General features: G+C 35.5%; 3 protein-coding genes and 2 pseudogenes across 6 annotated transcripts; all 5 read left to right on the plus strand.

Annotated features, from left to right (window-relative positions):
• Positions 1-343: 343 nt before the first annotated feature.
• Positions 344-3772, plus strand: AT1G47910 (annotated as a pseudogene; the record flags this gene model as incomplete). The annotated part of the gene is made up of 1 exon: positions 344-3772.
• Positions 3773-4235: 463 nt separating this feature from the next.
• Positions 4236-4542, plus strand: AT1G47915 (F-box family protein; the record flags this gene model as incomplete). Its single annotated transcript, NM_148566.2, has 1 exon — positions 4236-4542. One exon carries the CDS (start codon positions 4236-4238, stop codon positions 4455-4457), a length of 222 nt encoding a protein of 73 aa, NP_683407.1. The 3' UTR covers positions 4458-4542.
• Positions 4543-4578: 36 nt separating this feature from the next.
• AT1G47920 (RNI-like superfamily protein) lies at positions 4579-5939 on the plus strand (the record flags this gene model as incomplete). The annotated part of the gene is made up of 3 exons (NM_103690.3): positions 4579-5247; positions 5336-5476; positions 5549-5939. The coding sequence occupies 3 exons, from the start codon at positions 4579-4581 to the stop codon at positions 5876-5878; spliced, it is 1140 nt and encodes a 379-aa protein (NP_175228.2). The 3' UTR covers positions 5879-5939.
• A 338-nt stretch (positions 5940-6277) lies between these two features.
• On the plus strand, positions 6278-7567 carry AT1G47930 (annotated as a pseudogene). 2 transcript variants are annotated; one of them is made up of 3 exons: positions 6278-6523; positions 6605-6858; positions 6937-7567. The 2 variants fall into 2 exon arrangements; another variant differs by having other exon boundaries at positions 6372-6523; positions 6705-6858; positions 6937-7511.
• Positions 7568-11768: 4201 nt separating this feature from the next.
• Positions 11769-13197, plus strand: AT1G47940 (Pentatricopeptide repeat (PPR) superfamily protein; the record flags this gene model as incomplete). Its single annotated transcript, NM_103691.1, has 7 exons — positions 11769-11813; positions 11907-12236; positions 12303-12462; positions 12575-12702; positions 12782-12885; positions 12964-12997; positions 13156-13197. The coding sequence occupies 7 exons, from the start codon at positions 11769-11771 to the stop codon at positions 13195-13197; spliced, it is 843 nt and encodes a 280-aa protein (NP_175229.1).
• Between the last annotated feature and the right edge of the window lie 676 nt (positions 13198-13873).

Consider the following 13873-nt stretch of genomic DNA (forward strand, 5'->3'; position numbering starts at 1 on the left):
TAAAGGAAGTTAAATATTGGTTTGGGTTCACGAAGGAGAATTAATGTTTAGATTTTATTATTAAACGAAGTTAAATATCGGTTTAAATTTATAAACATGTTTAAATTTTACAATTAAACAAAGTTGTATATCAGTTTGAGTTTACAAAAACATTTAAGATTTAGATTTTACAATTAAATTATGTTATCAAGATTGCGGCCTTTTAGAATTTCCATTTTTTGGAGATTGGTTATCTTGGAGAGGTTGGCGAGATAAGAAACCAATACGATGTCGGTTAGATAGGGCCTTAGCAAATGAAGAATGGCATGATTTATTCAGTAATTCTTTCATTGAATATCTAACTATGTTAGCTTCAGATCATTCTCCGGTGATTGCAACGATTGCGGATAAGATACCACGTGGGAAACAAAATTTTCGGTTTGATAAAAGATGGATTGGCAAAGATGGGTTATTAGAGGCGATTTCACAAGGTTGGAATCTAGATTCTGGGTTTAGAGAGGGACAATTTGTTGAGAAATTAACAAATTGTAGGCGGGCAATTTCAAAATGGCGAAAAAGCTTAATTCCTTTTGGGCGCCAAACAATTGAGGATCTAAAGGCCGAATTAGATGTGGCTCAAAGGGATGATGACAGGTCTCGAGAGGAAATCACTGAATTAACATTACGATTAAAGGAAGCTTATCGTGATGAAGAACAATATTGGTATCAAAAGAGTAGAAGTCTATGGATGAAACTAGGGGATAATAATTCAAAGTTTTTTCATGCTTTAACAAAGCAGAGGCGTGCTAGAAATCGAATTACGGGACTCCATGACGAAAATGGAATATGGTCTATTGAGGATGATGATATTCAGAATATTGCGGTTTCTTATTTTCAAAATTTGTTTACTACTGCGAACCCTCAGGTTTTTGACGAAGCATTGGGAGAAGTTCAAGTTTTGATTACAGATCGGATAAATGATTTGTTAACAGCAGATGCGACGGAATGCGAGGTGCGAGCGGCTTTATTTATGATCCATCCGGAGAAAGCGCCAGGTCCTGATGGTATGACAGCCTTGTTTTTTCAAAAATCTTGGGCTATCATTAAATCGGATTTGTTGAGTTTGGTTAATTCTTTTTTGCAAGAGGGGGTTTTTGATAAACGGTTAAATACAACAAATATATGTCTGATTCCGAAGACGGAGCGTCCAACGAGGATGACAGAATTACGGCCAATTAGTCTTTGTAATGTGGGGTATAAAGTCATTTCAAAGATTCTTTGTCAACGGCTGAAGACTGTTCTACCGAATCTTATTTCGGAAACACAATCAGCTTTTGTTGATGGAAGACTAATTTCGGATAACATTCTTATTGCTCAAGAGATGTTCCATGGGTTACGAACTAATTCATCTTGTAAAGATAAGTTTATGGCAATTAAAACAGATATGAGTAAAGCTTATGATCAGGTAGAATGGAATTTTATTGAGGCTTTGTTAAGGAAAATGGGTTTTTGCGAAAAATGGATTTCATGGATAATGTGGTGTATTACTACTGTTCAATATAAGGTTTTAATCAACGGACAGCCAAAAGGTTTAATAATACCGGAGAGGGGTTTAAGACAGGGTGACCCGCTCTCACCCTATTTATTTATTCTTTGTACAGAGGTACTAATTGCGAATATTCGGAAAGCGGAACGTCAGAATCTAATTACGGGTATAAAGGTAGCGACTCCTAGTCCCGCAGTTTCTCATCTTCTGTTTGCGGATGATAGTTTATTTTTTTGCAAAGCTAATAAAGAACAGTGTGGAATAATATTGGAGATTCTGAAGCAATATGAATCGGTATCGGGCCAACAAATTAATTTTTCAAAATCTTCGATTCAGTTTGGTCATAAGGTAGAAGATTCCATCAAGGCAGATATTAAATTAATTTTGGGCATTCATAACCTTGGTGGTATGGGATCGTATCTTGGATTGCCAGAAAGTTTAGGCGGATCTAAGACAAAAGTTTTTTCCTTTGTTAGAGATCGTTTACAGTCTAGAATAAATGGTTGGTCGGCCAAATTCCTTTCCAAAGGTGGGAAAGAAGTAATGATCAAATCGGTTGCTGCAACATTACCGAGATATGTAATGTCTTGTTTTCGGTTACCAAAAGCAATTACATCTAAACTTACAAGTGCTGTCGCTAAGTTTTGGTGGAGTTCAAATGGGGATTCCAGAGGTATGCATTGGATGGCATGGGATAAACTATGTTCTAGTAAATCGGATGGCGGATTAGGATTCCGGAATGTTGATGATTTTAATTCGGCTTTGTTGGCAAAGCAGCTGTGGCGTTTGATTACAGCCCCAGATTCCCTGTTTGCAAAGGTTTTCAAAGGAAGGTATTTTCGGAAATCCAATCCTCTGGATAGTATAAAATCATACTCTCCATCTTATGGATGGCGTAGTATGATCTCCGCTAGATCTCTGGTTTATAAAGGACTTATTAAAAGAGTTGGTTCAGGGGCATCAATTTCAGTTTGGAATGATCCATGGATACCAGCTCAATTCCCGAGACCAGCAAAATATGGTGGTTCAATTGTTGACCCATCTCTAAAAGTAAAAAGCCTTATAGACAGTCGGTCAAATTTTTGGAATATTGATCTCTTAAAAGAGCTCTTTGATCCGGAAGATGTACCGCTGATAAGTGCCCTGCCTATTGGTAATCCAAATATGGAAGATACTTTAGGATGGCATTTTACTAAAGCCGGAAATTATACAGTCAAATCTGGATATCATACGGCTCGGTTAGATTTGAACGAGGGTACAACTCTCATAGGTCCCGATCTTACAACGTTAAAAGCGTATATTTGGAAAGTGCAGTGTCCACCTAAGTTACGCCATTTTTTATGGCAAATATTATCGGGTTGTGTACCGGTATCGGAGAATTTACGAAAGAGAGGTATACTTTGTGATAAGGGTTGTGTTAGTTGTGGTGCTTCAGAGGAATCAATTAATCATACTCTTTTTCAATGCCACCCTGCAAGGCAGATTTGGGCACTATCACAAATTCCTACGGCCCCAGGGATTTTTCCCTCGAATTCAATTTTTACGAATTTGGATCATTTGTTTTGGAGAATTCCTTCAGGCGTCGATTCGGCTCCTTACCCATGGATAATTTGGTATATATGGAAAGCAAGAAATGAAAAAGTTTTTGAAAATGTGGATAAAGATCCAATGGAAATATTGCTCTTAGCGGTAAAAGAGGCTCAATCGTGGCAGGAAGCTCAAGTCGAGCTCCATAGTGAAAGACATGGTTCCTTGTCTATAGATAGTCGAATTCGGGTGAGGGATGTATCACAAGATACAACTTTTTCTGGCTTTCGGTGTTTTATTGATGGATCTTGGAAAGCAAGTGACCAGTTCTCAGGAACAGGATGGTTCTGTCTATCATCTCTTGGAGAGTCGCCAACCATGGGAGCCGCCAACGTTCGTAGAAGTCTATCTCCTCTACATACCGAAATGGAAGCTCTTCTTTGGGCGATGAAGTGCATGATTGGAGCAGATAACCAGAACGTAGCTTTCTTTACAGACTGTTCAGACTTGGTGAAGATGGTGTCTTCTCCAACCGAATGGCCGGCGTTTTCAGTGTATTTGGAGGAGTTGCAGAGTGATAGGGAAGAATTCACAAATTTCTCTTTATCTTTAATTTCTCGTAGTGCAAATGTAAAAGCGGATAAGTTGGCACGAAAGATTCGTACCGTACCGCATCATGTCACGTATGTAAACAATATCCCTCGGGATTGGCTCTTTTGAGTTTTAATTTATATCGGTTGACAAAAAAAAATTAAATTATGTTAAATATCGATTTGAGTTTAGAAAAAATACTTAAAGTTTAAACTTTGTTACTAAACGAGATTATATAAAGGTTGGTTTTATGAAAAAAAAAAAGTGGTTAGAATTTAAATTTTAGATTTAAATGAGTTTTTAAATTTATTTAGGCATATTTTGATTGGTTAGAATTCAAGGGATGTACAATAGGGTTTAGTTTTTTTGTGGTATTTAATGCAAGAAGCTTTTTGATCTTCCTCGCCTCCTCTGCCGACGAAGGTTTCGTTCTCCTCTTGACTTACACTTTCTCCTTGGATTTAAAGGATCCATCTTAGATTCTGAATTTCTTTTTTGGTAACAACATTCAATAGGAAAAAAAGAACTTGTTGTGAGCCTGAGCCTCCACGAGTTGCTTTAGCGTGTAGAGGTGTAATTAAACTCCTAATTTATGATGAGAACTTCTCCTAGAGATTCGATAAGCAATTTGCCAGATGAGATACTTGGCAAAATCTTGTCTTTGCTTCCGACAAAAGTGGCTGCTTCCACATCGGTTCTGTCCAAGAGGTGGAGGAATCTGCTAGGTCTTGTAGACAACCTCTGCTTTGATGAGTCGGTGGTTGTTTATCCCAACAAAGAAGAAGCTTTTAAGTGGTTCACATCGATTCTGTGATTTCGTAGAAAAGACATTTGCTCTGCTAAGCAATTCTCCCATCAAGAAAGTGTCTGTGTGTCATATACGTATATGTGAATGTGACTGCCACGAGACATACCACCGTTGGATTTGGACTGCAATGGAACGTGGATTGTTGGAACTACACTTGCACGCCGAATCATTTTTATTTGTAGAGAGAGAGTTGTTCACGAGCAAGACACTGGTTAAGCTCACACTATCCGCTGGATATGATTTCGAAGCTGAGCGTGTGTTTCTCCCTGCGCTCAAATCACTTTATCTCTTAACTGATTCCGGGATTGATTATGACAACCATTGTCGGCTCCTTGATGGCTGCCCTGCTTTGGAAGAGTTATTCATACGTGATGCTGATCATGATTGTCCGCCATGTTGCGGTTCAGTCGTGAAAAGTGCATCCATCAAGCGACTTGTGGTTTTGGTTAATCTTCCAAACAAGAGAGACAGTCACGATTATGCTTATTTTGAAGCACCAAGTCTTGTGTACCTTGACTATTCTAGTTATGTCTACGAGACTTATCAGATTGTTGGTTTGGATTCGCTTGTCGAAGCCAGGCTGAGTCTCAAGATATGGGATTATTATGATTACAATTATGATTACGAGTATGATGACGAAAGTGGTGATTATTATTCTGATGATGATGAGGGTCGTTCTTACTGTTATTCTTATGTTGATGATGAACGAAAGGAGCCTATTTTTGGTGATGTTACAAATCTACTTGCGGGTGTAACCAACATTACAACCCTTCACTTGTCTCCCGATTCCCTTGAGGTCAGTTCTACTTCTTCTTCTGTTGATTGCTTTTCATATTTGTCTACTGCTTGCTAGCAAGGTTGTGATGACCATATATATAAACCAGGCATTTTATTTCTGCTGTAAATCCATGCCGGTTTTCAACAAACTCCTTAATTTATTTATTGAGAGTAACAAGGATAAAGGTTGGCAAGGAATGCCTCTTCTCCTGAAGAGTTGCCCAATTCTACACACTTTAGTCTTCAAGGTATCATCAGTTTCCTTATTGTTTGATTCGTTTCTTGTTTATTGTAAGCATGTCAAATTGGTCTCGTTTCAGGGTCTTGTACATAGAGTAACAAACAAATGTGGAGATGCATGTGCTTGCATCCCTAAGAAGGAAAAGAGGGAGAATGAGAAAAAGAATAGGAAGATTGTGGAGAAGAAATTGTCTTGTTTATGGACTTGTCAAGTGAAGGTGCTGGAGATTTCAAAGTACGATGGTTCTTTTCAAGAGCTGAAACAGATGGGACATTTATTGGGCAAATTGGGATGTCTTGAATCTGTGAAAGTTGGTGTTCACGCGGACAACAACACTGAGTTCTTGCAAGCTAATCTGCTGGCTCTCCCCAGACTTTCATCAAAGTGCAACAATATCCAGTTCAGCTGACCTTTTTCTTCCCTCATGATGTGGCATTCTAAAAGTAACTTAATATGAATTTGGTTATATCACTAAAATACCATTGAAGTTCGTTATAATCTGTTTCTGAATGTTATATCATACGTATGGGTTTTCCTTCTTCGTGTGATACTGTCAGCTGGTAGAATCTTACTCCTCTGTTGCCACAAAATAAATTGGCAGTTGATGTTTCTAGCGACCATACTATTAGTTCGATCATGTATGGACAACTAACTCAATTTAGTAGTACCCTCCCAAGAGTATATCAAGTAGTGACCATTCGATTAGTTTATGGTTAAGAGTTTAATGGAAATATACGTTCTATATTAGTGTGTTTGTTAGTATGTGTTAGCTTTTGGTGTGTGTTAATATTCTGAAAAACTCTTCTAAGTTAGATCCTTAGATTAATTTATGAAGGGTAATAAACATCACTCTCAAGTCTTCAGAATTGTCCTAGAGATTCACTAAGTAGTTTGCTAGTGAGATACTTGGCAAAATCTTCCAAGAGGTCTTGTAGACAACCTTTGCTTTGATTCCGATTTCAGTCATCGTTGCTTTTTCTCTCTCAGCCTCTCAGGTGACTATTGATTCCGCTGCTGCTGCAACTACCGTCCCTTCTGTTGCCTTCTCCGACGGGTACTTCCCTTTTTCTCACTCTGGTTCCTTCTTCTTCTTTCTCTCAAAGTTTAGTCCTTTTTCTTCTAATTCTTGATTTAGGAGGAAACTGAGTGGTACTACTACTCTTCTTGGCTATGTTGGTCGATCAGCTAACACGCTTCCTGATTTCTATGGCCACGATGCTTTTGATTCTTCCCAGATTGATGAATGGGTAGATTACGCTTCTGTCTTCTCCTCTGGTTCCGAGTTTGAGAATGCTTGTGGTCGTGTCGATAAGTATCTTGAGAGTAGCACGTTTCTTGTTGGCAATTCTCTTACCATTGCTGATGTTGCTATTTGGTCATCTCTCGCAGGTATAAATTTATTATCTTTGACTCTTTGGTATGAGTTTCTTTGTATTTGATGAAGCTGATTAGTTGAACTTTTGGTAGGAACTGGCCAAAGATGGGAAAGTTTGAGGAAATCGAAAAAGGATTAGAGTTTGGTTAGATGGTTTAGTTCGACATTAGACGAGTACAGCGAGCTGCTTAACAAGGTTCTAGCAACATATGTGAAGAAAAGCTCAGGGAAGCCTGTCGCTCCAATCTAAAGACAGCCAACAAGCTACTAAAGCAGATGCACAGGATAAAGGCAAACCTGAAGTGGAGTTGCCGGAAGCAGAAATTGGAAAGGTTCGACTTCGGTTTGCTCCAGAGCCAAGTGGTTACCTTCACATTGGACATGCCAAGGCTGCGTTGCTAAACAAGTATTTTGCTGAGCGTTTTGATGATACTAACCCTGCTAAAGAAAGCAATGAATTTATGGATAATATGGTGAAAGATATTGGGACCTTGGGGATCAAGTATGAGAAAATGACATGCACTTCAGACTACTTTCCTGAACTGATGCAAATGGCGGAAAAACTGATGCGTTATCTGGTGTGCTGACCATTGTCTTATTGTCTTATTATCGATTCCAGATGGAAGAGTGGTTAAGTGATGAATGAAAACTCTTTTTGATCTTCCCATGTTATGAAAATTGTGTTGAGAATTTGCTTTTTACCTTCTTCTTTCTCATTCAACACAAAGATCCACTCTTTCAATAACACACTGCAAGTTTTTGCATTTAACTTTCATCATTTTCTAGAGTCGTCTGTTCCTTTTTCCTACTTTTAACCATTCTTTCTTCAATCCAGTTCTTAGTAATGTGAGGTACATTACGTAATGTCCATCTGAAATGTAAAAACATAACGGTGTTGAATGTAAGGTCTCTGTGTATTAATTACAGTTTGTTTGGATGGAACATCATTACCTGGATATCATCACATACATTGTGGACATGGATCCGAAGCCATTAGCTGGCTCATTCAACTAGAGGCTAGCAAAAAAAGATTTGGTCGGTTGAATGTATAAATATAGAAAGCCTTCTGGTTTTAGTCTTGTTTTGTTACCGAAGATTTAATCAAGTGTAGGAATTGGAAATGTGGAAAGGGAGGATGGCGTGCCAGCGTTAGGAACTGTATGGAGAAATTAACAAATATAGTTTTCAGGAATACTTAGCAAAAGCTCAAGTAAATCCAGATCTTTTGTCTTTAGGCTTTGACTAGTAAAATATAGGTCTACCCAACCCAATGTTATAAAATCCGAACAAATATCATATCTGAATTATCTGAGGCGAATTTGATCCGAACCAAAAATCAAAAAGATATCCGGAAACTCGAAATAGTTCTAAAATACGGTATATACGGCCGTATATATATATATATATAGTGTATATGTGTTGTACGGTGGGAAGCCGTACTGTGTTATGGCTATACAATTGTTTAATACGGTAAAAGCTATATGGTCCGTATATAGAACAATTATACGGTGAATTCCGCATATACGGCGATTTTTTTAAAAAAGCTCAAAAAGAAGAACTCCGTCATTTTGTTAATGTTTGGAAAAATAGGTTAAGAAAACTATTAGTTTGACTCTCAAAAAATAACTTTTCCATCTTTTTTTTCTATTATTTTCCTGCTTATTAGTTAGGGCTGCCTGAATTTTCAGCCCTATACTAGTTGGAATCTCAACATTCCACCCTAAACTTTTAGCCACTTGAAAAACCATCATAAACAATTTTAATCTCGATAAAACTACATGTACTTTCGGATTTGTTCTTAAAACTACGCCTCCAATTGAACCGACCAGTTAACCGATAATTATACATCCGGTTTGACTTACCCATAATTTAACCAAAACTAATCCGATTTTGACTCTATTTTAACCCAATTTATACCCAAAAAATATATTCTCTAGAAGAAAAATACTTTTTATTTATTTTCATTTATTTTTGATAAAAAAATAAAAATAAATTAATTAATTTTACCAAAATAATAAAATAACAAAATATACCGCAAAATAATATAACAAAATAGACAACAAATTCTTTTTATAAATACAATGGTGTTATATATATAAATGTATTTGGTATATACTCTAAATTTAATAATTCAAAAGCCATTTTCTTTTTACAAACACCATAATCATATATAAATATATATATATATATATACATATATAACTCATCTTGAATATATAAAAAGAAAACTGAATCTATAAAGAAAAATAAATTTATAAATACCATAAGATATACTTTGATTGTGGTGTTTACGGATATTTATAAAAATAAATTTGGCATATATTTTGAATTTCATTACATATATAGAGTTCAAAGGTCATATATTATGATTTCAAGAAAAATGAATATTTTTGTTTAAAAAAAGACATAGCTTTAAATTTATAAAAAAATATAAATGATTGCCAAATGGAAAATGTATATGTTTGTAAATTATCAAAATTTTATAACAAAATGTAGCTCAAAATATAATTTGGGGTATATTTTGTCATATTAAGTTTTGCTAAAATTAAGTAATAATTTAATATTTTTAATTGTTTATCACAAATACAAATTAATAAAAATACTTTTACTTCTTAATAAGACAATTTAGTTACATTTTGTGTGGGTCAAAATTAGGCTAAAATAGAGTCAAAATCAGATTAGTTTCGGTTAAATTATGGGTAAGTCAAATCGGATGTATAATTATCGGTTAACTGGTCGGTTCAATTGGAGGCGTAGTTTTAAGAACAAATCCAAAAGTACATGTAGTTTTATCGAGATTAAAATTGTTTATGGTGGTTTTTCGAGTGGCTAAAAGTTTATGGTGGAAAGTTGAGATTCTAACTAGTATAGGGCTGAAAATTCAGGCAACTCTATTAGTTATTTAAAATTTTATAAATATTTTGTAAAAGTGATTTGTGTTGTACTCATGTAAATTATTCATCATGCATGGTTATTACAGTTATGTTTTATTGTTATTATAACTTTGTAATTATATACATATCTTGACAAATTTTATATGTATATATATATATATATATATTGTTGAAAACATATCCACCGTATAGTCCCATCATAAACGGCCATATATACGTCTATACACTATATGATGCTCTATCGTACGCCTAGCGTATAACATATGGTAGTTATAATTTAATACCAAATAAGAAAAATATCCGAAATAATCTAGATATGCAAAATTATATTTAAGTATATTTTTCAAAATTATACAATGTTTTACAAAAATTTCATTAAAATTAAACTAATTATTATTAAAATTGAATAATCTTTTAAGTTTTTTCCGGAAACTGATCTGAATCTAACACCAATCCAAACTGAATCCAAACCGAATAGTGATAAAATCCGAACGGATAAAATAAATTCTCCTATCTGAACCCATAAAAATCTGCATCAAATCTGATCTGAAATCTGAATGATCATGTCTGGTCTCAACTCTCAAGTTATGCTTACATGATCGACCTGACCCCAACTAATAGTATGGTCACTAGAACATCAAGGCCTATTTACATTGTACTTTTATTTTGTGGCAACAGAGGAGTAAGATTCCACTATACTGACCAAAAAGATGTATAAAAACAAACGGTTAATTCCTTTAATAACTAAACACAGAAGTTCCTTGTAACATAATACACAGGAATTTTGGCACTAAAAAAATGAAGTCAGTACTAGGTAGTAACTAAACTAAGGCACTTTAGTCTAGACAACCGATATTCATCCTTCAATTTGGATTTTGGTCACTGCGCTAAATTCGTTTCTACGTATACTTTAAAGTCATAATCAATCCACTATCTAATCAGTTTGATTACATTGACATGTGTCATAGTTACTTATGTCTACATATGCTTAACAAGTTTATCATTTTTGTATTCCTCTTTACGGTTTATGTTGGTGTAGCTATTAATTAATCAATATTTGTTTTTATTTGTATTTACTTAAGTAAGAGAGATGTGGTAGGAAAATGATAAGAACTCATTTCTTACAAAAGTTTGGTAGGAAAATGGTTAATGATGGTCTTACCATTTTCCTACGAAATTTCCTTCGCATTTTCTTACGAACAGTTTTTCGTAGGAAATTTCCTACCAAATTCTTACAAAGATATGTTTTCTATGTGATATTCCCTATAAACATTTTTGGTAGGAAAACGATAAAAAACATCTATTCCCTACGAATTTCTGACACTTTTCGCCGTAGGAAAACTGAGTTTTTCTTGTATAAGCTTATTCTATGATTAGGGCTAACCTCTTGTATAAATAGTTAGCCGTATATATCTTTGTAACACACAAAAATCAATATACTCTTTGAAGGTTTCTGACATCTCATGATGCTTATGTTCTTTCTTTAGAATTGATACTTGACTATGTAATCTAACTTCTTAACCGTAAATTAGAAAAACATAAAACTGCAAAAGAAAAATGATCGGTGAAGTTTTTGTATGATATGTGAGAAAATATTATTTGTCGACATGGTTATGAATATTTTCTACTTATGTTGTCACTTTAGAGAAATATCTCATAAGTTAATGGGTTAAATAAGGATATTTTTCTTTAAGGTTTATGAGATTTTAGATATGTATATTTTATTCGTCTTTGAAAATTAATATATGATTTTGTGACCTAACTTCTTAAATTTCATGATTAATTATACGAATGTAATATCCATTGATCGTACATAATGTACACATATACCTAATTTCATAAGTTTAAGACAATGAAAATAGAGCTTTTTGTAGTTGATTAATAAGAATAAGAATCTTGATGTTGGTGTGCCTTTCTATGGCGGCGAAGTTAATGTCTTCGGAAGACCTCCTTGGGAGCTTAAAGACCTATTTCCCGAGAAAGCCCCCAACTGGCTATTTTTTAAGACACCTCCAAAGGCATATCGTGCCATGGATGATGACTGTATGAAGTGGAAGAGTGACCGTCGCTACAGCGTGGATATCTGTTGGTGCAGGAATCAACAATATCCATGAAACACAACTCTTAGACTAATCAACTGTGAAAAACACTTGGGATCCGAGTGGAAGCTACACCTTCTGGAGTGCGGACAACATTCCTTGTACTGTATGTCACATCGTGGCAACGAAAAGGCAGCTCCCGAGCCCAAAGTTGTAGTTACTCCCAGCAACAAAAATAATGAAAACGACATACCGTCTCCTTTGAACATACCGCCTCCTTTGAATAATGATGCATCATCCTCAAAATCACCAACAATTACTAGTGTTACAGAATTGGCATGCTTTCATGAGAGCATCAATGAAGGAGACACAGTGGAAAGCTTCAAAAGTGTAATTTCTCCCGGTGTTTTTGTCTCTGAAATGCCTCGGCCTAGATTCTGTGTAATCATGATTTCAAAGGTATAATTACCAATCATCTTACTACTTATTCCCTGTCGTGCCCTTACCTATTTTTGTTTTGTCCAGGAGAGCAACCCCAACTGTTTGGTTAATCATGTAGAAAAGCTCGGAGAGAGGGTTAACGTGACAAAGATCCAGATCATGAGACCAAACTCCATGAGTAAATACTGTTCTGTACTTGACGAATTTGGCCTAGATAGTAGTATGCTTAACAATCTCATGGAGGGTTTTGTCTTTACGGTTTCCAAAGGCAAGACAATATGTGACTTATATGCATTAGATAGAATTTTGTTGGTTAAGTACTTGCACTCTATTGTTTTGCAGGATTCTCCCCTAAGTGTCTGGATCAACATGTGCCGAATTTGTTGTTGATTGTGGTGAAGATAGGGATCGTGAATATGGTGATTCCCCTACTCTTGATGTTAAGAAAAGAAAGAAGAGCCAGGCTCTCGCTGCCAGAAGAAAGGTATCACAAAATGACAATGATTTTGCACTAGTTTATGAGATATTGATTTGAGCCTGCTAACTATCTCTCACTAAAGCAGGAAATTTTTGATGACTCTCACATACCAGATCAGGCTGTACTACGCCATAGTGCCAGAGCAACAACTTGTAGTCATTGGGCCAATGTGAATCTTCTATCCACAGGGTAAACTATATTACAAGCTTGCCTTTCAGAGTTTTCAGATCACAGTTGATATGATTTTCTTCTGCTTTTCCATTGTAGAGATGAAAAAGTAGCAGTAGGAATTCTCAAGCAGGTGCAGTCGATGCTTCCGAGAAAAGAAAGAAAACCAAAGACACACTTTTGCTACCAGATAGAAGGTATAACAACAACAACAAAAAAAAAAGACAATAAGTTTATATAATATGTTGATTTTGAGCATGCTTATGAATCTATTGGGATCCATAATTGCAGGAGATTATTAGAGCTGCAAAGAGTGAAGCTGAAGCTAGATGAAACACAACCCATGTATAGCTTTCACTATTGGTATCGTTCAAGCCCTGAAATACTACTTTGCTGTGTTGACAACTTTAGTTGAAAAAAACTTGAATATATCTACAATCATTGGAGGTAAAAATAGCTCTTTTTATAGCTGCCACAATTAGTCAAGCCGTGTTGACTCTTTACTTGGAAAAGAAAACTTAGTATAAGTAGAACCATTGGTCAAGCCGTGTTGACTCTTTATAGACTGCTCTTTGTGTTTCGAATCTTCTTGTCTCTTTTACATTACTATGTACATGAAATTGGTCTAATTGCTCTTTACCTGTACAAGGAACCATATAGTATTGAACTTCGTTACATTCTGTTTCTGAAAGTTATATAATACGTATGGGTTTTCCTTCTTCCTGTGATGCTGTCAGCTGGTGGAATCTTACTCCTCTGTTGCCACAAAATAAATTGGCCTTAATGTTTCTAGTGACAATACTATTAGTTCGATCATGTATGGACAACTAACTCAATTTAGTTGTACCCTCCCCAAAGTATCAAGTGACCATTCGATTAGTTTATGGCTAAGAGTTTAATGGAAATATACGTTGTATATTAGTGTGTGTTAGCTTTTGCTCTGTGTTAGTATTCTGGAATAATATGTCTTCACTTGACTTGTTGCTATTTAGCCATGAACAAGTGCATA

This window comes from Arabidopsis thaliana (genome assembly GCF_000001735.4).
Source record: "Arabidopsis thaliana chromosome 1 sequence".
NCBI lineage: Eukaryota > Viridiplantae > Streptophyta > Magnoliopsida > Brassicales > Brassicaceae > Arabidopsis > Arabidopsis thaliana.